The sequence below is a fragment of the Uncinocarpus reesii genome, genomic scaffold (genome assembly GCF_000003515.1).
Source record: "Uncinocarpus reesii 1704 scaffold_1 genomic scaffold, whole genome shotgun sequence".
Taxonomy (NCBI): Eukaryota; Fungi; Ascomycota; class Eurotiomycetes; order Onygenales; family Onygenaceae; genus Uncinocarpus; species Uncinocarpus reesii.
Genome location: NW_003052500.1, coordinates 735,903 through 760,433, shown reverse-complemented (window position 1 = coordinate 760,433; position 24,531 = coordinate 735,903). Strand labels below are relative to the sequence as shown.

Below are 24,531 nucleotides of genomic sequence, written 5' to 3'. Positions count from 1 at the left end.
TATTGTAATTTTAGCACACAAAAGAAAGAGAAAATTAATCGTATTTATATTCGAGACGAAGAAATAACTAAATCCACACATTAACTATTCAAAACGTCTTCATCAGAATCATATGTCTCCAGGAGGTCAAGAATATCATCTCCATAATCTTCCACCGCCGTCTCCATTTCATCAAGCCAGCTGTAATCAGCGTACAACGACCATTCATCGCCGCTGTCACCCACAGGTGAGATGGGGTATATATCGGCATGACCAAAGCTCACACCCCTTGACTTTTTTGGCGCTTCCTTGCCGGCTTCGTCCGCGGAGTCGCTGTGGTCAGGGATGATATTGAGGAAATATCGCTCTAGAACTCGACATACGCAGCCAGTCAAGCAATGACACCCTGGATTCGACGGTCGATATTCGTTCTTCGCCATAGCCAGAATTCCAGCTGGGGAATTATGGGTTCTGTTTATTGACGATGGATCCTTGGACATGGCGCTGCGACGCATGCGCGAATGGAGTGACCCCGTCGAAGCCCTGCTCTTGAGCGCGGATTTTTGGAACGTCATGAGTAAATTGAGGGACGTATTAGCGATAGTTTCTTCTTCAGCGGCGCAAAGTCCATGATGAATGCTGTGTTGGAAGGATTTGAGAATTGATTTGCCAGGCTCGCATGGCACTATGGAGATCCTCTCTGCAGGTTCCCTTGCTGGGTGTAGAATGCATTCAAGGGCGGGCTCTAATCCCCCGAATGATGTTGCGGTTGCTACTGTTGTAGCATCTGTCCCTGCTAGGCTTGTGACACTAGGTGCTGAAATATCGGCATGGTTCATAGAGGACGCTGATAACCTCGCTTGTTGGAGATAGAACTGCCGTGAGAGAGTTGCGCGTGGGAAGATTCGACGTCGCGCTTTGCTCCATAACTCAAGAGAGCCGGTGGCTAGATTGTCAAACGATTCTTTAGCTGAGCGTGTTTTTTGCCCTAGAATTTTAGTGAAACGTTTGAAAGGGAATTTGGGCGGTGGTGAGCTCATTCCACCAAGGGGAGAGGCGCTCGAGGAAGGATGAGGCTTTCTGCGAGGCAAAGGACGACGACACTTGCGGTCGCTGGAGCAAAGAAACACTTGAAGCATTGAATTTCTTCGTTCAGTCATGATGATCGCTCAAAGATTGACTTGCTTTTGCTTCTTCCACTATGGAAAGAGGGACAACGGGGCAAATATATGCAATCCCTTTTTCGCATATGGCTCCATGTTTGCTCAGTGCCCACCGAATCACTGTCAAATGGCCACTTATAAGAACGCTTCACGCTAAATGTTTGTACTTCTTCATCACAATATCCATAACAGGAGCAGGTTCGTTAATAGGGTATCAAGAAGTCGAGTCATTCACTTGACTTTCAATTTCGCCAGAATCAAATCTTGAAGTAGGAGGGTAGAATAAAATTTGTAGGCCTGTTAAAATTAGGAATACCACCTTTGCCGCCACCCATTATGATCCATATCCATTTCCTTTAGAACTTTTGCGGGTTTAATTTTGGTAGTTATGCCGCTTTCGACTTTGCGTTGCGGAGAGGAAAAGGGCCCACGACATCATATAAGACGCTTATTATCGGGGGACAAATTATCACGAAGGTCAATGACATTTGTTATGATGTAAAATGGTATTGTAGACAATATGCAAGAGCTGACTTAGAAAGGGCATATTCCCAGGCGGTATCAGAAGATAGGTTGTTAGAATGAGAGATGAATTGATAGACAAGAGTAAGCAGCTAGATTGCCGTATCGTTTAATGCGTGGTCCGGTCGAGGAATCGTAAGATGCAGGGTCTTGAAACCTGGGCTACTCGCCAGCCATTGTGTGGTGCGTTGTATTCAACCATCCATCCTTTTCGTGTCTCCGAGTAAACATTGGTAGTGTATGTACTGTACACACATGCAAAATTCTTGCTCAACAATGCCAGCGATGCGTGTTTGGACCCACTTGAGATGAGCTGACTGATCAATCCTTAATTGAGTATTCAACCAGCATGCATGCTTCCATGATGCTCCAACATGCAAAGCGGGCAGGCCACTGAACTGCTGAAATTCCTGCTCAACAATGTCAGCAATGTATGTCTGGATCAGCTTGGAATGAGCTGACTGATCAGCCCTTGAATATTCAAACCAGCATGCATGCCTCCATGATGTTCCAGCATGCAATGAATTGTTGAAATTCCTGCTCAACAATGTCAGCAATGTATGTCTGGATCAGCTTGGAATGAGCTGACTGACCAATTCTTGAGTATTCAAACCAACATGCATGCTTCCATGATGTTCTAACATACACAGAGGGCAAGCAACTTGTCCTGCTCAACAATGCTAGCAATGTATGCCTGGATCGGCTTGGGATGAGCTGACTGATCAGCCCTTGAATATTCAAACCAGCATGCATGCCTCCATGATGTTCCAGCATGCAATGAATTGTTGAAATTCCTGCTCAACAATGTCAGCAATGTATATCTGGATCAGCTTGGGATGAGCTGACTGACCAATCTTCGAGTATTCAAAAGTGTTCTAACACGCGGAGGGAGCAAGCACCATGCTGCTTGGTACTTGCGAAGGGTCTCTTAAAGACCATTCCATAATATTATCATAGAGCTGCTGATATTATAATACTTGTAGTTGTATGTATATCACAGGGGGTGCCTCGACTGCCGTCGGGGACAGTCTCTTAAGAGTCCGTAAAAGCTTTCACGTTTCCAAACTATAATTAGGGGCCTGGGTATATATATGACTCGACTTGATAAAGAGTTAAACCTCCCTGGAAAAGAGTATATATAGTAGGAATTTATAGAAGAAGGTTGAAGAGACAAGGATGAGTCTGGAGGGGAGAGGCGCATTTATAGGCCCAAGCACAGCAATGATTTAAATAAAGTTGCGACGAAAGTGAAAGAGCCAAGGTTGAATGGGTAGCAGTGGTGATGCTAGAAAACAGTGAGAATGGGGATCAAATATCAATAGTTGCGACGAAAGTGAAGAAACTGAGCTTCACTCACCAGTGATACAAGTGAAAAGGGGAATAGTTGCGACGAAAGTGAATGAAACTGAGCTTCACTCACCAGTGATGCAAGTGAAAAGGGGAATAGTTGCGAACTTGCGACGAAAGTGAATAGAAGCTGAGCTTGGATCACTAGCATTGGTGATGCTAGAGGAAAGTGAAAGAGAGGATAAAGATGCGACGAAAGTGAAAGACACCAAGTTTGAATCACAAGATGGCAGTGAGGATAGAAGCACATACCAATAGTTGTGACGGAAGTAAAAGAACTAAGATTAAATGAGTAGCATTGGTGATGCTAGGGAGCAGTGAAAGGAAGAGACAGCCAGTAGTTGCGACGAAAGTGAGAGAAATAAAGCTTGAATCACTCACTTCAGTGATACTAGAGAGGAGTGAAAGGAGCCCATAGATGGATCATGGTTTCAACTTTCGACGAAAGTGAATGATGTTCTCTTCCAGGTTATATCAGAGACATTTAAAGTAAATGTGAATAAATATTCGAGGGTAGAGTATCCACGGCTGTAGTAACTAGTTATGTAAGGGTACTGAAGAGCTCCAGTGGCTGCACAGAGTAGTCGTGCCTGAAATATATTGAAAATTATTCTGAGTTGCGACGAAAGTGAATGATAATAGCATGTGAGGATGTGAGACGAAAGTGAAGAGTAGGCAGAGGTCATTTCCACTGATGAAATTGGCAAATATGGGGGGTTGTCATAGACTTATCATGATTAAAGTCTGAGAGAAAGCAGGGTATCAGGTAACTAGTTATTTGAAGGGGATTGTGTCCACAAGACCAGGGAATGTGGAAGAATTCTTAACTAACTTGACTAGTGAAGAGCTCTCTCCTAAATGATAGGGATAATTATTGCAGATACATCAGCCATTGTTTGCTTGCTGTTCCGACGAAAGGCCAAAGCGGTTTGGACGAAACTGTCCTGGTATCGGATGTGAGAAGTCAATTTGCATCTGCCTGGTTGATACCAGGTCATGGATCCAAGAGCTCCCAAGGTGGGGAGGAATGAGAGGTCCAAGCCGGAGGATTCAGACAGCCAATAACTAACACGGGCATCATATCATCGCAGAACGGGGCGGTCGGGTTGGCTCCGCGGATTGCCGGGTTGTCTCCTGTGCTGGGATTTGGCTGGGATGCCCGTTTTCAGTGGTGCGATAATATGAGAACAGCCGCCCACAAGAAAACGCTATGACGACACTGTTCATCTGCCAGGAAGGTGATGGGCCTGATCACGAGGAGACATGGGCATCAAACCATGTCGTAGAGACGGAGCTCCAAGCATTCGTCTGGGGGACAGACTCGAGGGCGTTGGTTAGGTTCGAGGGCCGGATGGCGTCCAAGCGGTCCTGTCCAGAGCGCTGTGAAAGGAGAGAGATAAGAGAGAATGCAGCCTGCTCAGTGCTCGCCTCTCGAGGAGCAAAGCCGCTCACCAGAAGCTGTCAGCTGTGGCAACCCGCCGCCAGTCTGGGCGACGCACATTGACGCATTGGCGTTGTGGGGTGCAGAGCGCCACTCGCAGATTTTGGAGCTGCGTGCTGGCGGTGATTGCTGGAGAGCAGCAGAGGATTCCGATAACGAAGACTCTCGAGGACGATCGGCTGGCGGTCTTCCAATTGCAGCTCTGTGTTGTCCCGCAAAAGCGATGTTGTTGGGAGAATCTCGTGGAGAAACAGGTCCTTGTCACATGCGGCATCGCCCTCTAGCTCTCCCACCACCAAGAAAGGATAAAGACTGGAAGATGACCACGCGCAGCTCGTTTGCAAGCTATCTCCGGCTTGGAAACTCCTGTTCTGCGGCATATATATAAGGTAGCATCTCAGCTCGATCCCCACAAGAATGCCTGGGCTTCAGACTGTAGATTCCCTTCCGCCCCTCGCGCCGCCGTAGGACCCCTTGCCAGGCTGTTTATCGCTATCTCAAACCTTGCAGGTGAGTCGAACCACAGAATCACCCGAGTTTAATGCTTTTGCCGCTTTGTGTCGGGTTTCAAGTCGTCCTTGTGGCTGGTTGTCACGGTTCCTGATGATCTTGTCAACAGCGTCTGTCTTCCCGTTCCCCTCGCTGGTTGCCTGCCGGTGTTCAGGCGATCCAACTGCTTCTCAAGCTTCTTTGACGCGTTGACAAGCGTTGAAGCTGGTTTGAAGCGATAGACCAGACGTGAGGCTTCTGCGTGGAATTATAACCACAGCGGTCTTGGGTTCCACGGCAGACGGACTCATTCTCCCAATGGCTCAGGAAGCGGGTGCTGAGAGCCCCAGGATAACACACTCCACGAGCAACGACAAGACAGCCAGCAATGATGGAGACAGTTCGACTCCCATCGAGAACGTTGCACCACGAAAGGTTCGATGGAAGAAATTCCTAGGAGTCGACAGCAACCGTCGCGGTTCAGATGTCGATGCGGACGACAATGGAAACCGTGAGAGATGGACAATGGGCATCCTGAACGACAAGCAGACTGAAGAAGTCCCAGGTAAGGAACTTCTATGGGCTTTCCGTGATCCCCTTGGGCCCAAACAGTGGCTGACGTGCACACACCGATCCGTAGGAACGATCCTTCTCCTTGCCTCCAACCGAAACGAGCCCCTTGGTCTGCGACAACAACCTGCGCGAGTATCCGCGTCGTCTTTACCGTCGCCCTATCCGCCGTCTCGATCATCGTCTCGCACTCCGGCACCTCAACCGAAACGCACACCAGATGGGAAGATCGTGCTGGAGCCTCAGCCAGAGGACTCACTCAACGACCCGCTGAACTGGCCGCAATGGCGTAGAGACTTGGCCTTGTTGTCTCTAGGCTTTTACTGCATGATCGGAGGTGGAATGACGCCTATTCTAGCGGCTGCATTTACTGATGTGTCCGAGGAATACAACGTTTCGTTCCCAAAGGTTGCTCTGACCACTGGGCTTTATATGCTTGGGCTGGGGCTCGGCTCAGTGGTAATGTCGCCAACAGCCATTCTGTATGGTAAGCGACCGGTCTACATTGTGGGCGCTACGCTGTTGATCATCTCTGGAGTGTGGTGCGCCCTTTCTCCAAATTATGCGAGCTTGGTCGTTGCTAGGATCTTTCAAGGCCTGGCTGTCAGCCCCGTCGAATGTCTTCCTTCGGCTACAATTGCTGAAATTTATTTCTTGCATGAGCGGGCGTACCGGGTGGGCATCTATACTCTTTTATTGCTGGGGGGCAAGAACTTGATTCCGCTTGTCAGTGCAGCGATCACAGAGGGCCTTGGATGGCGTTGGATTTTTTGGTAAGTATCGCCTTGCTGGGGCCATGGGCCATCCATTCGGAAAGCTAATATATACTCCTAGGATGGTTGCAATTACTATCGGATTTGGTCTAGTTTTAGTGTATTTTTTCGTGCCGGAAACATTCTGGGATAGAACCCCTCGACCACGCTCCAAGCGTCCCAAGGCACGGAGGAGCGTGTCTGACCTTGTGGTCCATTCATTTCGCGGTCGATCTTCCGAGCCAGTTACGCCAAACGAATCGCGATTTAAACACAATAGAGACGAAACTGAACAAAAGAGGCGCAAAGATGCCCACGTTGACTTTGCGGATGATGTCAAACGGAGCCTAAGTCGAGAGAGCGAACGCCCAAGCGGCTCTGACAAGCCGGGCTTGGATGAGAAAGATATTGATGGTGAGAAAGCAGAAAACACGCTTGCTGAAGGTTATTTCACCATCCCACCGGCCTCTGCCCCGGTTCCTTCTAGTACACACGACGGTTCAACGGCCCAGAAGGACGTTTCGGATCTAGAGGCAGCCCGCTCGGAACCTGTTTCTCGAGATATATCGGTTGATGCCAGCGGCGCTCCACTTCATCCGTCTCTCCAGCAAATTTACACCAGCAACCTGCGTTCCAGACCTCCGGTCAGTTTCGTGCAGTCGCTGAAGCCATGGAACGGTCGCATCACTCGCGATAGCTGGGTACGCGTCATGATCCGTCCCTTTATTCTCTTCGCCTACCCGGCCGTCCTCTGGTCATCTATGGTCTACGCTCTATCTGTGGGCTGGTTGATTGTTTTGTCCGAATCCGTGGCAGACATCTACCGCAACAAGGAGACGTACAATTTCTCGGCCCTGGCTACAGGTCTAGTGTACATTTCTCCGTTTGTCGGCGGGATACTGGGCACTGTCGTCGCCGGAAAGGTTTCAGACATAATCGTCCGTTGGATGTCTCATCGCAACGGAGGGATATACGAGCCAGAGTTCCGGTTGGTGATGTCTGCTCCGATAGCAATCTGTACGGCAATGGGACTTATGGGATTCGGATGGAGTGCGCAAGAGAAGGATCAATGGATCGTCCCCACAATATTCTTCGGCATCTTATCATTTGGGTGTACACTAGGAAGCACCACCAGCATTACTTTTTGCGTGGATAGCTACCGACAGTACGCCGGTGAAGCATTGGTGACATTGAACTTTAGCAAAAGTATGTTTGCCCTCTCCTGAAGCCCAACTTTTTGAAAACTAACGAATTGGTCCAGATGTTCTTCACGGCTTCGTTTTCTCCCTGTTTTTCGTTGACTGGTTGCATTCCGACGGCGCAAAGACGGTGTTTGTCGCCCTGGGTGGGATCCACCTGGCGCTCATGATGTTTTCGATTCCGATGTATATATACGGCAAGAGGGCTCGTATGTGGACCGTCAGGAAGAGACTGATGGAGAAATTTTAGAGAAAAGTGGTGTGGTATATATATATCCCTCCTGTCTATGTTCCGCATGCAATTGATGAGCATTTTTTATACCCTTGTTGGTGGAATTTTCGATGACTGACGACAGCCTGCATGTGCTCTGTTGTGAGATATTCCGATTTTGAGACCTTGCATGCTGTGATTCGATTTATCCCCTTATATTGTGGTTCCTTGGTTCTATCTGTCTTTGACTTGTTCTAGAGAGATATATGGTGTGAGGTGGTGTTATTTCCTATTAAACACACCTATTTAGAGTATGCCGTTGAGACCGTTAAAGGCCACACACGTTCCAAGCTGAATTTGACTACTCCGTATGTTTCAATCCCTAATACCGCTCAATCAACCAGGTCTTTCGCTCTTCCTCACTCATCTTGTTCAGCATTGCTTGCTCGCCTCTCCGAACCCCAATGTATCTGTCAACCCACCCTTTGCCCAAAACATCGCGAAGTTGCGCATCGGCTTCCAGGGCGACTAGGGCTTGATCCAATGATTCTGGCATGCGGGTGTAAATTCCAAGCTCTGCCCTCTGTGAAGAAGAAAGGGTCGCCGTATCGACTGTAGATGGCTAGAGTATTAGTCGTGCCTTTATCCCAAAATTGAAGAGAAAAAAGAAAAAAGAAAAGATGGGCAAAACGGCTAGGAAAAAGGTTACGCACCTCTACAATCCTGTATGCTCAATTCCATCCCCGACTTCATTCCCAAATAACCACCCGCAATTATAGCCGCAGCACCTAGATACGGATTTGCCAGTCCATCCATCGATTTAACCTCCCAATGGCCCGGACAGATCTTTCTCACTGGCGTCTCTCGATTCTGATAGCCCCACGCAACCCATACACCTCCCGCCCAGATTCCTTCCTTTACACGCTCGTAACTCGCATCTTGTGGAAACGTAAACGGGAGAATGGCGGGCAAGTGATGCAACAAACCGGCAAGAAAGGATGTTTCTTTGGCCGCTGGATTGATGGAGATGTGGACATGCGCCGCTGTTCCGGCTGAGAAAGCAAAGGGGCGCGGATATAGGGTTGCGCGGAGGCCTTGCCGTTCAGCGAGGTGGACGATTGTCTGCCGGGCTTTGAAAAGTGTGTCGACTGCCTCTAATGGGGATGCAGGCGGGAGGATAAATTCGAATTGGCCGGGCCCGGATTCGGTGTGGAACTGTTCAATGAAAACATTTATTTTTGCAAGTTCGGAAACGATATCTTCGATTAACGGGAGAGCACGGCGCGTGTCACTGGTCATATTTGACCAAAAATGGTTCCGAAGCCAGGGTTTGTAAACAGTTGGACCACTGTCGGAGTTGGACTTTTCCATAAAAACGACTTCGATTTCGAAGCCACAAAGCAGTTTGACCTCGAATTCTGTTTCGCATTTGTTGGCAATAGTCTGCAGGATTGTTCTGGGACAACCTTCTTGTGGTTTCCCATCTTCGGTTTCCCAAAACGTCATTACTGTAGCACTCTTTGACGCGATGCCAGCATTGATACTCAAGGTGCTCAGGTCGAATTTTAGATAAAGCTGGCCAGCGATCAGCGGGCCTGGGGGAACGGCAGTATCATTTTGAATCATGTTCAATATTGCCAAGGTAATTCCGACCTTTCGCTCTCCTTTGACGATCTTCGCAAACTCCCGAATCGGAAACATGCGAACACGAGCAGTAGCTGTGTAATCCAGAAGTATAGCCCATATAAACTCAACATGCGAGTTGATTTCCAGGAACCTGTCCAAAGTAGGAGTATTCTGGCTAGGTGTCATAGGCGATCTGATAGTGGTTTGGAAGGAATCCCCGGGATGATATTCTGCTGTCTGATCGAGGCTATAGAGTTGGTTGGAATTGTCAAACAGAATGCCTTTGACGGCATCCATTGCCTGTGCAATAGTCAAGTCCTTTTTGGCCACATATTCAAGTAGAACCTGGCAGAATGAGTTAGTATTGTTTTCGGCAAGAGAATGGATCGCATACCGCATCCATTATCTCTCTGAATTGTTTATTCGCGAGCCAGAATGTTTCAGGGTGGAAATGGCCATCTGTGCTCCAGAGAATCTTGGATGTCGGGACTAATTCCAGGCTTTGACGTAGAATGGACAGCTGGCCGTCTCTGTTAACCATTGGAAATACTTCACCGATATCTAGGTGAACATTCTTATACATAGACGCAAGATAGCCGGCCTCTCGAGTAAATGGATATGAAGAATGCAACAATACGAATTCGACCGTACTGTAAGATTCAACAAGAGATTGGAGGTGGGCTGGGTTGGATAGAACCAAATTGATATCTGCGTCACCAAGACCAGTATGGAACTGGATGGGTTTGCCGACACCAGTCTGGGTCAGTTTCTCCTGGATGCAATCGAGAGTCATTGTAACAATGTGGTCATTGAGGTATTTTCCTTGAATACGCGCTCCTCCACCATCCAGGGCAGTGCGAAGATGAGGAATAAACTGCGACACGATCTTCTCCCGGGAGTGGGCTTTGATATCCTTAAGCCCGGTTCGATAGCAAATAACCGACTTAAACCCAGCAACAATAGGATCATCGAGCGCCTCATGAATGATATCCATAAACCTCAGCTCGAGTTCATCGAAGCATCGGTCGATGAACCAGCCGGATTCGGAGACACTCTCCTTGAGCCGTGCAACATCCTTAGGGAATTGAGCTTGGATACCTTCGGCAAGGCGTTCAATCTGCTCCTTTGCGACAGCCTCAATGCGAACCACCCTTCTGGTGGTGCTATTCGTATACTCGTCATGCCACGAATAACCCTTCACATCATCACCGCTAACCAGCCCGTCGTCAATCAATAACATGTGGGTGCCTTCCAGGCACCGTTTCACCAATCCGCTGTAATCCTCCTCGATTGCCTTTTGCCTGGCGAGTTTGATTGCTTCCCACTTGGGCTCGCAGCCATACAACTCGGCGAGCTGATTAACGGCTCTATGGTGAGACAGGCTTTTTGTAACATCATCGATCAATGCTTTGCCCTGAGCTTCAGAGGTCACCGCCTCGAGCGGATATCGGCTGTAATCGGTGGCGCTCTCTTGACTGAGGATGTTATGGGCGTGGTTATCGATGATAGGGTAGTTGTAGATGAGATGTCGCAGTCTTCGGACATCAGCCATATCTTAACCTGGCAGGGCGTTTAGAGGGGCTCGCTGGCAGGGAGTTGAGGCGGGTGAACCGGGGCAAACTATTGTCGTGAAGCTTCAAAAGGCACTCAGCAGCTGAAGCAGAAGACATGCGAAGCAGGGAGACTCGCTGGAGAATATGTGTAAACCCGACCATCAGGCATGTCCAGGCGACATGATTTTGTGATTCTCTGAGGTTGAGAGCGGAAGCTCCTGCCAGCATCCCTGGCTGGACGGTTACACGACATGCTGGATCGTTGGCAATCAATTCACGAATCCCATCGATGGGCTTTGACGGTGAAATATTCAAGATCTCTTATGCTCTCTTGAGCTGCAATCCAGCCATTGTCATGTTATGCTCCACTAACTAACCACAGAGTATAGTTAGTTAACTAACTTACTAGTTATTGCTCACCCGAGGTCCAAGAACCAGCTCATGCTACTCAATCACTCTACACACTCCCGACGTAGCTACATCATCCAGCAACTATTCACCCATCATGCCTCTCACCCTCTCTCCCGCCTCCGCGCCCGACGCCGCGCGCATCGCCGACATCCACATGGCCGCCTTCGGCACCAACCCCATGCTCCTCGCGCAGTTCCCCACCCCCGCCATCCGCGCTGCCCTGCGCGCCTCGCTCGAGGACAAGGTGCTCGCCGAGATGCGCGATCCGCAGTGGGCGGTCCTGGTCGCGCGCAACGCGGCGGGGCGCGTTGTCAGCTTTGCGAAGTGGTGTCGTCCAGTGGCGGCGGGGGAGGAGTATGAGGAGACGCCGTGGCGGTGGCCGGAGGGGACGGAGATGGGGGTTTTGAACGGGTGGGCGGATAGGGTGGATGAGGTGTATGCGAAGGTGCTGGGGTCTGCGCCGTGTTATCGTGAGTGTTGACCGCGACTGATGGGGGGTTCTGGCCTAACAGTGGGTTTCTGTGCTAGGGTTGAGCTTCATCGGGACGGATCCAGAGAGTCAGCGGCAGGGAGCGGCGTCGTTGCTGGTGCGATGGGGGGTGGAGTGTAGCAGGCGGGAAAACGTCCCGGCGGCGCTGGAGAGCACGGCGGATGCAGCTCCGTTTTATGAGAAGCTGGGGTTTCGGGCGGAAGGGAAGATTTCAATGCGGCTGGATGGCATGGGCGAGGATGGGAGATCGGTGCTTTACGAGGAAACGTGTTTTGTCTTCAGGCCAGATGGATTGATGGCATCAGGTTGATACGAGTATAGATAGCTATAACTAGATCGACACTGGTGTCTAGCACCAGGCATATTTCTCTTTGCTAACCCAGTCCAGGGCCTCATCCCGCCCGCTGCCCTCCCCATACCACCTGAGGCAGCAAACACCGTCCACATCTCGGGTCATTTTCTCATGCTGAATCCCCGTCTGCTTGACCAACTGCTCAACCCGAGGTGAAGGGTCCCACAGCTTGATGTGGTGTAATCTCCAGCGCGCGGCCTCAGTCTGCGCTGCTTGGAGAACAGCCTTCAACTCCTCGACCGGTGCGCCCTGCTTGTTCTCGATGACCAGCCTCAAGATATATAACGTGTTGGGCGAGGGTTCATCGCCTGGGGATCGGCAGTACCGATGCATCCAGATGGCCCACACTCGACTGCCTGGTTGTCCCGCAATGGCTCCCTTGACTGCTGGTTTCTTCCCGACCAATCTTTCGCAGTCAAACTCCTCTTTCCGATGGTGCCAAAGCATATGCTCATGATCAGGAAGTATCATGAACCGTGCCTTTCCGTTTTCAGCTGGAACAGCCATCGCTCGTCGGATCATTGCCTCGTCCTCTGAACAAAGCCGGCCTACCTGGTCGGCTAGAATATCAGAAGCACCAGGATTCTCGACTACCATAGGGCTGAATTGGATCTCGACACTCCGCGCCGGATTCCACCCCAGGGCAGCATAAAACGCCCCTCCAATACCCGAGAACAGCACGCTGCCCACGACCTTTTTGTGATCTTCGACTTGCCAGGTGGGTAGAATCTGAGCTACTTCTCTCAGCAATCGCGAGGCGTAACCTCTGTTCCGGTACTGCGGGTTGCAGAAGACGCTGGCAATCCCGTGGGTGATGGTCTCGGTGACATTCCCGGCCGCATCGCTGAGCAACGAACGTTTCCGGATTGATTCACACGACGCCAGCACGGGCCGGTGGTCTGGAGGCAGCGTCCTGTCCACGAGGATCCATTGCGTCATGCCCCCGTTTGCCGCGAGGGGGACGGTGGTGAGATGGGCGCATTCCTCTAGGAACTGCGAATCGGTGAGCGCATCTTTCCAGAGGGGTGCGGCAAGCGTCCAGATTAGATTGTTCTCATGGTCGGTGGGATGGCTGAGGTGAAGGGCCGGTGATTTTGAATCTGGCAGTGCAAGGTCGTCGGGGGTGCTTTGGTCTGTCAGTTTAGAACAGTCCGGGTTGCCAGTCCCCTGGGATGAAGCTGGAGATGATGCGATGTGCAGCTTTGCGTTCTCAGCCATTTCTCAGCCCGTCTCTGCCTCGAGTCGATATATTCAGCATCATTGATTCAAGACGAGAGCAGATCATCGCGAGACAGGCCCTCTCTTGGCGCTTAGCTAAGGTTGATAGAGAAGAAGAGAAGAGAAGAAATGGAAGAGGATTGACCATGGAGGATTATATGGGTTTGTATATATTGGAATCTTCTGTCCATGGCCATGAATGCCATCTGAATCCATTCTCCGCCGTAATATCAATCAATCGCACCGTCGTGTTGATTTCTTTTCTTCTTCAGCTGGTTCTGGGCGCCCAGCACAGGGCTGAACTCAATGCATCGCCTTCGTCGCCGTCACCATCCAGATTGCAGCTCGAACACGATGCAAGTGTTACACCAACTGACTGGCCGCAGGGATGCACACTGACCACAGCCTTCTCGCACCTCCACGCTCTGTCTCTCGCGATGAAGACGTTCCTCCAGGAAGCAGACCGTAAGGCTGACGGCCGCTAGCATCAGCTCTCCAGCCCTGGCCCTGACTAACAAACTAGTTTGCGGATTTCGCCCGTTTTTCGGCTCTCTTCGTACGGACGTATTCGAGGTCCCTCCATCACCCGGCGTGCATTGGCTTCGAACTCTGAGCCAACGGCCCCCCATTCTCATTCGACGGACGACTCGCAGATCGAGAAACGGGCTTGAGCGTGAAGCGATGGATGAGGGTCTCTGGCGATGATTGGAGATGCGGTCGAATAGCGTTGGTTCATTTCGGCATGTCCTAGTCTGGATCTTTCGTCCGTTGGGAGAAACAAGCGAAGCGGATTGTCTTTGGCGATGATTCCGGGCTGAGGTTCAGGCAAGGCTTAGGATGCATCCCAACTGTCGCCGGCTATATAATGAAGCACCGCCAGCTCGTTCTTCTGGGAGCTTGGTCTACAAATCTACATCACCTCATCACCCTATACAAGCTCCCTCATTCTTGTGAACTAGATAGCTCTACACTGCTATTGTTTCCCTGTAACAAATCATTATGAGCACTGAGACCGGCGGCCGCCGTCTGGTGCTCTGCTTCGATGGAACCGGCAATCGGTACAAGGGCAACGAGTCCGACACCAACGTCGTCAAGATCTATGAGATGCTAGACCGTCATGACAAGAAGCAATACCACTACTACCAGCGTGAGTGCCCCGAGCTCCTCATTGCTCCTTCGCGGTCTCGCTGACTCTCTACGCGCCAGCTGGCATCGGGACGTTCAGCACAGGGACCAGCGGCTCCGGCTTGACCTGGTTTGGACGAATGCGCGCAAGCACAAGCCAGCTCGTCGACCTGGCCATTGGCAAAACGTTTGAATACCATGTATCCTGCGGCTACAAGTTCTTGATGAAGTACTATGAACCCGGCGACGACATCTACATTTTCGGCTTCTCCCGCGGCGCCTACACCGCACGGTTCCTGGCCGAGATGATCGAGAGGGCTGGTCTGCTCTCCCAGGGAAACGAGGAGATGGTGCGGTTCGTGTTCGCGTCCTTTAGCGAGGTGCAGAACGCGAGGGGGAAGAAGGTGAAGACGCCGCTGGAGCTGGAGCATGAGGAGTACCTGCAAAAGTTCAAGCGGACCTTCTGCCGCCCGGATGTGCGCGTCCATTTTCTCGGTCTGTTTGACTGCGTGAACAGCGTTGCGCAGTTTGAGATTCCGTTCAGGCGGCAATCCTATCGATATATAGCACAGGTGAGTAAGCGCTCCAGCAGGAATAATGAGCCGCCTTGAATTAACCCGGCATTACCCTCCTAGTCTCCGGCCAAACACATTCGCCATGCCGTCTCTATCCACGAGCGTCGCCTCAAATTCAAACCAGCGCTGTTCGCGTACGACGAACAGTCACTGCATGCCGATATCAAAGAGGTCTGGTTTGCCGGGAACCACTGCGACGTCGGTGGAGGATTCCGATACGAAGGCAACTCGAAGCATCTCCTATCCGACGTCTCGCTCGCGTGGATGGTGGACGAAGTCAACAAGCTGGAGGACGCACCGGCGGGCAAGCTGGCCTTCCAGCAGAGCATCCTCGAAGGGCTGGGACATGTGAGCACCGGCCACAAAATGGCGGCCCGCCCGGGCGACTTTTGGACCCCGCCGCCGGATGCACCGACCCTTGATGCGCCCATCTTCGATGCTCCCCAGCACCATGACTTTTTTGTCTTTGAACCGCGGCGCAACCTGGGGTAGAACATTTCCTTTGGTGGGATCATAGGCAAAGTTTCTCCCCCAGACAAAACCACCAGAGCCAAAAAGCCAATGAAAGCTAATTTCTGGGTTCTAGAAATCCTCCCATTCTTCACCCGTCTCGAGCTCGAACACGGTGAATGGAACCCGCGCTACTGGCCCCCCAACTTTGGAGCTGCACGGGACATCCCTCGCGACGCGGCGATCCATCCGTCGGTGGAGAGGATGTTCAAAGCGGGCTTGCTGCAGGAGATGCCCAGGCTCGGCGGGGACGATGCGCCGCTGCTCAAGGATCCTCTGGTTGTGTTTCGCGTTTTGGCGCCGTGGAAGTGGCAGTTTAAGAAATCCGGTGGTGGTGCGTAAAGGAGATTGTTGGGAGAATATGGATTATTTTTATGAGATTATAAGGGAAAAACAGCGGGTTAGGGAGTTTGGTTGGGATGGTATCTGTTTTGCTTGCGTTTAGCGTTTACGTTTATGGATACTGTTTATACCCCTGAAGCATAGTACAAATTGATATATATATATTACCCCCTAAACCATAAAGACAAGTTTCAATATTGACCTTCCAGAGTAAAGGTTCCCGTCTTGGTTATCAAGTATTCGTTAACAGCAACGTCTTTGCCGCTCTCCTTGCCATAGCCGGATTCCTTGATCCCACCGAACGGCGATTCAGCAGCAGATGAATTGCCTAGTCAAATTAGCCGGGCGTCCATGACACAGAGAAAGGAAAAACATACCGGTGTTCATCCCAATCATGCCCGCCTCCAGATTCTCCAACATCCTCCACATGCGATCCACATCCTTTGTAAACGCATAGCTCGCCAGGCCCATACTCGTATCATTCGCCCACCGCACCGCCTCCTCCTCCGTCTCAAACCTGTACACCGCCGCAACCGGCGCAAACGTCTCCTCGCGCGAGATCAGCATCTCCGGCGTCATACCCGTGATGATCGTGGGCTCGAAAAAGTATCCCCCGCCGCAATCCGTCTTGGGCTTGCCCCCCAGTATCACCTTCCCGCCCCGGCTGCGCGCATCTTCGACCTGGCTGGCTGCCTTGTCCAGGCTGCGGGGCGTGGTGACGGGGCCCATGGTGGTTCCCTCGTCGGCGCCGTGCCCGACGACGAGGGCGGCGGTGCGCTCTTTGAGCAGCTGCACGAACCGGTCGTGGACGCCGGACTGGACGTAGATTCTGTTTGCGGTGATGCAAGCCTGGCCGGCGTGGCGCCACTTGAGGGCCATCAGCTGGCCGAGGGCCTGGTCGAGGTTGGCGTCGTCAAAGACGATGAACGGGCAGTTGCCGCCGAGCTCGAGGGTGAGTTTCTTCAGGCCATGTGCGCAGTGGGAGGCGATGAGCTTGCCGACGCGAGTGGAGCCGGTGAAGGTGACTTTTTTGACGAGCGGGTGCTTGCAGAGGGCTTCGCTCAGGGACGGCGTGTTGTCCAGGTCGGTGGTGAGGACGTTGAAGACGCCGGCGGGATAGCCGGCTTTGTGCGCCAGATGGGCCAGGACGAGGGTTGTGATGGGTGTTTCGGGGCTCGGCTTGACGACCATGGTGCAGCCGGCGGCGAAGGCGGCGCCGGCTTTGCGCAGCACCATGGCAATGGGGAAGTTCCAGGGGACCAGTGCGGCGGCGACGCCGATCGGCTGCTTGATGGTGAACACACGGCGGTTGGGAGCCGCTGGCGTCGCGATCCCGCCATGGATCCGCTCCGCTTCACCCGCAAACCACCAGGTGAAACCCAGCGCGTAGTCGATTTCCCCCAGTGACTCTGCGATGGGCTTGCCGGTCTCGTGCGTGAGTATCTTGGCCAGATCCGAGCGAGCTTCGCGGATCAGCCCGTCCCATTTCAGCAGCAGCATCGCTCTTTGGCGGGGGTTCATCTTCTTGTATTCCTCAAAAGCGGCATGGGCCGCCTCGACTGCACGGGCGACATCTTTCGCACTGTTCGCTGGGCAGCTGGCCCATGGTCTGGCGGTTCCGGGGTCTAACGGTGATTGCGCTCAGCATTGGAGGTCTCTTCTCACGGACAAAATCTAGATACACACCTACGACTTCGAATCGGCTGCCATCTGAAGCAGTGACCCATTCGTTGTTCACAAAGGAATCGAAGTGAAGCAGACTGGGATCGTCAAGCTGTGCAGGATCCCACGATTAGCCGTGGAAGAGTAGTTGAAGTGACCGTTTGAACGTACCTGAAAAGGGAGCTCGTACTGTTTCGCCATCGCGACAAGAGTGAGAGGAGTCTTGACTGTGGCAGCGTTGCGCAGGGAATGCCGACTGCAGCCAGCATTATGAACTCGGCCTACAGATAAACCAGTGCGGGGGACGAAGAGAGCAGCCGAGATCGGCTCTGGGTCAAGGCATCACAGGAACAGCTTTGGATCTCGCAGAATCGCCTCTTTGCGGATTCCATTCGCTCGCCGCACTCCACCTGGATGGAGAACACCCAGGAGGGCTGTCCACAGCACGGATTTCGTCTACCACGGAGCTCCCATCAGACTTTGATTGGTCTGTGCAAGCCGAAATGTCATACAGATGGGCCGATGGTGATATCAGTCGCCGTATGTTGTGTTGAACTGTTGATATGGATTCATGACTTTGGGTGAAATGGAATCTACCATGTCCCTCTCTCCTTGAAAATCATTCTGGGGAAAGCAAAGAATGACACCGTATAGAATCAGACTGAGTAATGAAACTGGGGATATCTGTCGAGGACATCAGTCTTGGATGTTCGAATTGCTGGATCTTCAGATAGAAATCGACAGCAGAAGACAAAAGTCAGACTGTTCGAGCCATGTCAAGAGCTTGGAGCTGAGCTGGTTGGCATTGGGAGGCAGATGGGAATTAATAGACATTAATTAGTATTGTAGATTCTATCCTCCATGAATTCCGTCTCCGCACGACTTCACTTTTCTCCTGATGAGATGAAACTGGATGTTGGGGCAAAAGGCAACAAGGATGCGCTCGGCAACAAAGAGTTCAGCCCTGAATCCACCCAGAGACAATTAGCCACTCATGTTTTGCAGCGCTGGAGCAGCTCCACGCCGGAGTCCTCGGGGGTGTTCTAGATGGACCTGCTGCCGAGGCGCGGGCGATGTGGTACCATTTCACCCGTTTGGGGCAAGATATCCAGGGCTGGAGCATCCAGTGAGGAGTTACGCAAAACAGGGGATCCTTTGATTTCGCGATGATGTATAGAGTACAGAGTAACAGAGGGTGATTACGATCAAGGACAGTCAATCGATCGGACGACTACAAGGAAGAGTGTCCAAGTTCGGGCTGGAGTGGCAGGCAAATTGGCCGTCAACTAAAGAATCACTCCAGACACGACAGAGCTACAGTCAAGCTCAACTGATTAATATTAGCATAGAGATCCAAACTCTCCCCAATGCATCAAGCGAGCAGCGGGAACGAGAATCTGCGGGGAAAGCAAGCATCCATGGGAATCCCGGGCACAGCTAGCTGATCAAGCTCGAGACCAGCCGGGCGGGAGAGGGGATTTGGAGATGAGGAGGCTGAGGGGAGTCGAGGGAAGATGAAGACGAAGATGAAGATGCGGAGAAGCTGATGGGTTGAGTCACCAACTAGAGGGCTCGGGAGTTAGAAAGGCATATAAGAACCACGCCGGCCGGAGGCAGAATGTATCGGATACCTATCGTCTACACGCTGAGACGGATGGATCCCGCCTGGCAGGATTCTATGGTCAACGATATCAAATGCCTCCCGGCCGGCAGGGTTTTGATTGAATAGATAAAAGATAGGAGCCGGCTGATAGATAACTGCTTGGATTATGCTTGGGTTTACTGGACGGCATCAGGAGAATGATAACTAATCGACTCTGCGTTCAGATTCATCTGCAATCCAACGCCAGGTCCATAACAGGCACATATTAACCACGTCCAAGGAACGATGTAGCTGCAAGGTATCGAGTACACGTCTGTCTCGCCCAGCATCCCGAGAAACGGTCATTCCCATTGCAGTAAAGTTTCCCCGTAGCTTCTTGATGGCAAAAGTCTCGAGTCTGCGATGGTCATCGTGTTCATCGAGAGAGATATCACTCAATGGGACTTGCAGCTTTTCAAATTGCACCTGGACAAAGCATTGGAAGGCATATCACGATCTGCTGCGCGCTGATTTCCTATAACATTGTACAGCGACTGAGACTGTTCAGAAGCTGAGAGAAAAGGAGCGCGAATGCGATCTGCTCCATATCTTCCACACTCCACGCGGATCATTGGACGACGCTAACCAAGTGGCTTATGCCAACCTTACAGACGGTATCAGGCTCCCGAGCTTGTTTGATGGACGTGACATGCGAGCTGGGCTGGTTAGCGCTGCTCGCGTCCGTTTATCATGTTTGGGCCATGATAACGAGACGGCAGCCACACGAACTAAACAGGTCTCGTCGAACTGGGCATGTCCCTACTAATATTGCCTGTCGATAGCTCGTATGGATTTGTGATGTGCCAATGCGAGAGGGGCAAGGGCGGGCAACCCTGGAGCAAGGGATATATACATATATATCTCCGGCAGAGCAGGATGTATATCTCGATATACGTGCTCCCTGTTTGTAATAGTGTCAGTTCAATTGGAAACAAAACCGATCATCATACCCATTTATCTTCCTCTACTGTATTTGCATCTGCAGGCCAGAATCATCCCTTGTGCTTTTGCTTCCTTTTCTTTCTATCAGCGTCGCCCCTTGATGGTTGATACCCCGACCTGAGCCATCAGGAGCAAAGGACGGACCAAGCGACCATGTCCATCTTCGAAGACAAGTCCAAGGACGTGATCGGCTCCGACACCAATGTCAGCAGCGAGCTGGGCGGCGAGGCAAAGGACACCGATTACACCCTCGAGGCCCTGGGCTACGTCCCCGAGCTGCGGCGGAATCGCTCCCTGGCCACGCTGCTCTTCCAGTCTCTCGCAATCGCTGCGATCCCGTACGGCGAGGGCGGGCCCCTGATCAGCTCCATATACGGCGGCGGGCCGCGAGCCATCTTCATCGGCTGGCTGGCCATCCTCGTGCTGGACGAGTGCATCGCGCTCTCGCTGAGCGAGCTGGCCTCGCGATACCCAACGTCCGCCGGGCCGTACTACTGGTCCTTCCAGATCGCCAAAAAGCACAAGGTGGTCCTCTCGTTTGTGACGGGCTGGGTGTGGCTGGTCGGCAACTGGACCATCACGCTCTCCGTCAACTTTGGCTTCGCCTCGCTGATCGCGGCGACCGTGTCGCTGTACCATCCCGCCTGGGAGGCCACGAGCTGGCAGCTGCTGCTCATCTTCTACGCCATCTGCCTGCTCGCGTTTGTCATCGTGGCCTTTGGCAACCGCTTCCTGCCCAAGGTCGACATCGTCTGCGCCGCCTGGACGGCCATCACCATCCTCGTCATCCTCATCGCGCTCTCCGTCAAGGCCGGCGCCGGCCGGCACAGCATCTCCTACGCCCTGGCCCACTATGACACCTCCTTCTCCGGCTGGGGCGGCTTCACCTTCTTCATCGGCCTCCTCCCCGCCGCCTACTGCTTCTCCGCCATCGGCATGATCGCCTCCATGGCCGAGGAGGTGCCCAACCCGGCCATCACCGTCCCGCGCGCCATCAGCCTGTGCGTCCCCGTCGGCGGCGTCGCCGGCCTGTTCTTCATTCTCCCCATCTGCTTCACCCTCCCGCCGCTCGAGGACATCCTCGCCGCCCCCGGCGGCCAGGCGCTCCCCTACATCTTCGGCGTCGTCATGGACTCCCCCGGCGGCGCCCTGGGCCTCATGGTCCTCGTCCTCGCCGTCGTCCTCTTCTGCTCCATCAGCATCACCACCGCCGCCTCCCGCACCACCTGGGCCTTTGCGCGCGACGACGCCATCCCCCTCGCCGGCCTCTGGTCGCGCGTCAACAAGAAACTCGGCAATCCCGTCTACGCCCTCGGCCTCGTCACTTTTGTCCAGATGCTCCTGGGCCTCATCAACATCGGGAGCACCAGCGCCTTCACCGCCTTCGTGTCCGTCGGCGTCATGGCCCTGGCCGTGAGCTATGCCATGCCCATCGGCATCAGCCTGTTCTACGGGCGCCGCGAGGTCATGAAGGCGCGTTGGAACTGTGGGCCTGTCATCGGACCGGCCGTCAATGTCATTGCGCTGCTGTGGATTGCGTTCGAGGTCGTGCTGTTCAGCATGCCGGCGGCGTTGCCCGTGACGGCGGCGTCGATGACGTACGCGAGCGTGGTGTTTGTGGGATTCCTGCTGATATCAGTGGTGTGGTATTTTGTATATGCGAGGAAATGTAGGTTGAATGGCATTCTTCTTGTATGTTTTTTTTGCAATGACTGACTTTCTTTGCAGCTTTCAAGGGCCCACCGGAATCCGACGGGATCTGAGCCGGCAATCCCGATTCTCCCCGATGCGCCTCCAATTCTTCCGAAATATTTGTCCCTTTTGGCGACGAGAAGGATTTCCAAAATACAGTAAATAATATATATGCTTTCTCCTGATGTTTGTGTATACTCTCGACCTGGTTTAGAACCACATGAAATACTCTTAATACAAGTTCCTGGAATATGAACCAAACTAGACAGGCCACTTTGAAGCCTCTACGAAAGTTGTCCTGATCAATTGTTCAACTAGTATAGCGTACGCCTTTGAATTGCTTGTAGAAAACCTGCAGGTACATACATAGTAAGAAAAGAGTCCATGCGTGTGGAAGGCAGCCCGTAGCCGAGGGGTATCATGCAATCATTAAACGAGGAACCGGGTATCAAAGAAAAAAATTATAGCAGCAAAAAGTGTAACAGGATAAACAATGCTGTGGCCTAGCGATACTGAATCAACGCTGCACATCCTGGCATCCGCGATCAGATCTAAACCTCGTGCGGGGAGCCGGAAAATGAGGAGAAACCCCGTTTTGCTCAGTCGAAAGGATACTAAATGCGGAGAAGATTGAATCGAAGATGAGGGGGTCCATTAGTGTGTAATCGGTGGTAGATTCCCATCAATGACTCTGGGTGACTAGTCTCCTCTTGCCATCAATTCTCTTCTTCACAAAGCCGTGATCTTCTTCTCTCCTCCTTCGAGCCGAATCCCGCTCGCGCGACGACCCTTCCACCTCGATAGCACAAAATCCGAGAGCGCAGTCAGAGTTTCCACCATAACGACCGAGAGAATGAAGAGACCAAGCATAAAGGCAAGAATCACACCCCACATCCGGATAGGGTGGCCTGAAATCCACACGAGCATAGAATCGTACGCTGATTGCTCATCCGAGTCGAAATAATCTTCCGAGTCCTCCGGAAACGTGGCGCAGTTTTCGGACGGTGAGCACGGCTGGTGAGGCGTCGACTGCCCGTTTAATCTCGAAAACAGAGTCATATAGCGCGATGTGACGATTCTCATCCGGCTATCTCGTGGCTCGCTTTTCCCCGGCTGAATTTCGCCTTTTGAGATGGAGTTCTTATCGACAAAGCGTGTTTCCGGAGCCCAATCTGAACCTTTGACCATGTCGGGGGTCAGTGTGGAAAACATATATGGCCATCGATCGCCTGGCCGCGACTTCGCTGCCCGTGTTAACACTGTGGGGGTTTTGCTGACGACGTTTCTATTCTCGAGCTGGCTCCCAGCTAGCAGCGTCGACCGGCTCCGGGAAACGTGGGCCGGAGCTTCGTCCTCATGCTGATTCCACCGAGTAGCAAGTGGTGAAGCAGCCTTTTGGGGTAAAGGCGCTGCAAGAAGGGTTGGGAGCAAGAGAATTAGGGAGCAATACAGCCGGACAAGTTTCATCATGGCGCGGTGTTCAGGCGCTGGGGTCTGTGTATAGATGCTTCTTTGGTTGTCGCCCTGTTTAAAATGACAGTAAAGAAGAGAGCTGATGGGCAACGCGTTCCTTTTCGTTGAATTTCTCGGGCGGTCTATCCTCAACGAGCGCAGAGACCGGTGAAGTCCATCGTGAGGAGGGTTTGATATCTGGGAAAGCAGAGGAAGAGCTCCTCGAACGAAGAGATGGCCTCCAGCGATCCATCAGTTGGATTGCTGTTGGTTTTATATTAATATTCGTAAGATGCTGCCGTGCCAAATGCTACTCGGGCTAGTCCAAGCGCCATCTGGAGTGGCCACTCACAGGGACCTGACTGGACCCATGTGCATGAAACAGCGCCCTTGACTGGAACGACTGCCGGCCTTAGATAATCAGGCGGCTCCCAACTTAACGGGGGCCGCGCCATTCCCTCAGCAGCTCGGCGTTGGCAACGTGGAGGACCCGCGGTGCTGATTGGCTGCCAGGATCCCGGTCGGCTGCAAGTTTTAGCGGCTCCGAGACGGGCACGTGATATCTGGCACGGCGACGGAAGAATAATTTACCGGCGCTGATTTTCGACCGAGGTTGCGGATGTCTATCAGAGTCGATTTCTAGGAAGCCGTGATAGAGATACATGGCCCCCTGCGTCCAGCACTGCAACTTCAGTCAGCCTGTCACTTGTAGTCAACGTGATGGGGTACAAAAAGCCAATTGGCCATGGCCCTGGCATTTTGAGCAAGGAGTGCAGTTTTTGTGCGAGATGTTTTGCAATGCGCAAATTTATGGGTGTTGTAATGAGATTGCTGGCGTTGAATAATAGTACTCTGTAGAAGTGGCATGATTTGGAATCAACTCATCAGAGGCCACCCAGTCAGGGCCAGGCTAAATCAAACCTGCATTGTGAAAAGAGTGATAAACATTCTTTCAGCGCCATTCTCCTTGATATGCGAACAGCCCTATGCCAGGAAGAAATGGGATCCTCGGAGTTGATCATGTTGATCTGACGCTTGACTCGATCAAGAGCGGGCAGCCGGAAGAAACCAAGCTTCAACCAGTTCCACCCAGTTCATTTCTCCGGGCGGAGTTCCCTCCACAATGTCCTGTGCTGAGAACCTGGTCAATAGAATAATATTTAGGCGGGACCCAACATTGTTTACATAACATGCTCGGCGATTTATGAATGAGGGAAGGAGGGGCTTGTCGCATCAAGAGCGGTCCTTCCGAACGGAGAGTTGCAT

At 52.2% G+C, this 24,531-nt stretch overlaps 9 protein-coding genes across 9 annotated transcripts; 4 read left to right on the top strand and 5 right to left on the bottom strand.

Annotated features, from left to right (window-relative positions):
• Positions 1–80: 80 nt before the first annotated feature.
• UREG_00423 (uncharacterized protein) lies at positions 81–1,139 on the bottom strand (the record flags this gene model as incomplete). The annotated part of the gene is made up of 1 exon (XM_002540864.1): positions 81–1,139. The coding sequence occupies one exon, from the start codon at positions 1,137–1,139 to the stop codon at positions 81–83; it is 1,059 nt and encodes a 352-aa protein (XP_002540910.1).
• Positions 1,140–2,038: 899 nt separating this feature from the next.
• UREG_00422 (uncharacterized protein) lies at positions 2,039–2,509 on the top strand (the record flags this gene model as incomplete). Its single annotated transcript, XM_002540863.1, has 3 exons — positions 2,039–2,095; positions 2,154–2,222; positions 2,411–2,509. 3 exons carry the CDS (start codon positions 2,039–2,041, stop codon positions 2,507–2,509), a joined length of 225 nt encoding a protein of 74 aa, XP_002540909.1.
• Positions 2,510–5,259: 2,750 nt separating this feature from the next.
• Positions 5,260–7,712, top strand: UREG_00421 (uncharacterized protein; the record flags this gene model as incomplete). The annotated part of the gene is made up of 4 exons (XM_002540862.1): positions 5,260–5,506; positions 5,582–6,284; positions 6,346–7,469; positions 7,525–7,712. The coding sequence occupies 4 exons, from the start codon at positions 5,260–5,262 to the stop codon at positions 7,710–7,712; spliced, it is 2,262 nt and encodes a 753-aa protein (XP_002540908.1).
• A 343-nt stretch (positions 7,713–8,055) lies between these two features.
• On the bottom strand, positions 8,056–10,851 carry UREG_00420 (fluG protein; the record flags this gene model as incomplete). Its single annotated transcript, XM_002540861.1, has 3 exons — positions 8,056–8,285; positions 8,387–9,644; positions 9,694–10,851. 3 exons carry the CDS (start codon positions 10,849–10,851, stop codon positions 8,056–8,058), a joined length of 2,646 nt encoding a protein of 881 aa, XP_002540907.1.
• Positions 10,852–12,102: 1,251 nt separating this feature from the next.
• UREG_00419 (uncharacterized protein) lies at positions 12,103–13,323 on the bottom strand (the record flags this gene model as incomplete). Its single annotated transcript, XM_002540860.1, has 1 exon — positions 12,103–13,323. One exon carries the CDS (start codon positions 13,321–13,323, stop codon positions 12,103–12,105), a length of 1,221 nt encoding a protein of 406 aa, XP_002540906.1.
• Positions 13,324–14,322: 999 nt separating this feature from the next.
• On the top strand, positions 14,323–15,875 carry UREG_00418 (uncharacterized protein; the record flags this gene model as incomplete). Its single annotated transcript, XM_002540859.1, has 4 exons — positions 14,323–14,470; positions 14,530–15,020; positions 15,084–15,371; positions 15,516–15,875. 4 exons carry the CDS (start codon positions 14,323–14,325, stop codon positions 15,873–15,875), a joined length of 1,287 nt encoding a protein of 428 aa, XP_002540905.1.
• Positions 15,876–16,066: 191 nt separating this feature from the next.
• Positions 16,067–17,738, bottom strand: UREG_00417 (NAD-dependent aldehyde dehydrogenase; the record flags this gene model as incomplete). Its single annotated transcript, XM_002540858.1, has 4 exons — positions 16,067–16,203; positions 16,253–17,500; positions 17,562–17,649; positions 17,709–17,738. 4 exons carry the CDS (start codon positions 17,736–17,738, stop codon positions 16,067–16,069), a joined length of 1,503 nt encoding a protein of 500 aa, XP_002540904.1.
• Positions 17,739–20,274: 2,536 nt separating this feature from the next.
• Positions 20,275–21,884, top strand: UREG_00416 (uncharacterized protein; the record flags this gene model as incomplete). Its single annotated transcript, XM_002540857.1, has 2 exons — positions 20,275–21,790; positions 21,850–21,884. The coding sequence occupies 2 exons, from the start codon at positions 20,275–20,277 to the stop codon at positions 21,882–21,884; spliced, it is 1,551 nt and encodes a 516-aa protein (XP_002540903.1).
• A 658-nt stretch (positions 21,885–22,542) lies between these two features.
• UREG_00415 (uncharacterized protein) lies at positions 22,543–23,283 on the bottom strand (the record flags this gene model as incomplete). Its single annotated transcript, XM_002540856.1, has 1 exon — positions 22,543–23,283. The coding sequence occupies one exon, from the start codon at positions 23,281–23,283 to the stop codon at positions 22,543–22,545; it is 741 nt and encodes a 246-aa protein (XP_002540902.1).
• Between the last annotated feature and the right edge of the window lie 1,248 nt (positions 23,284–24,531).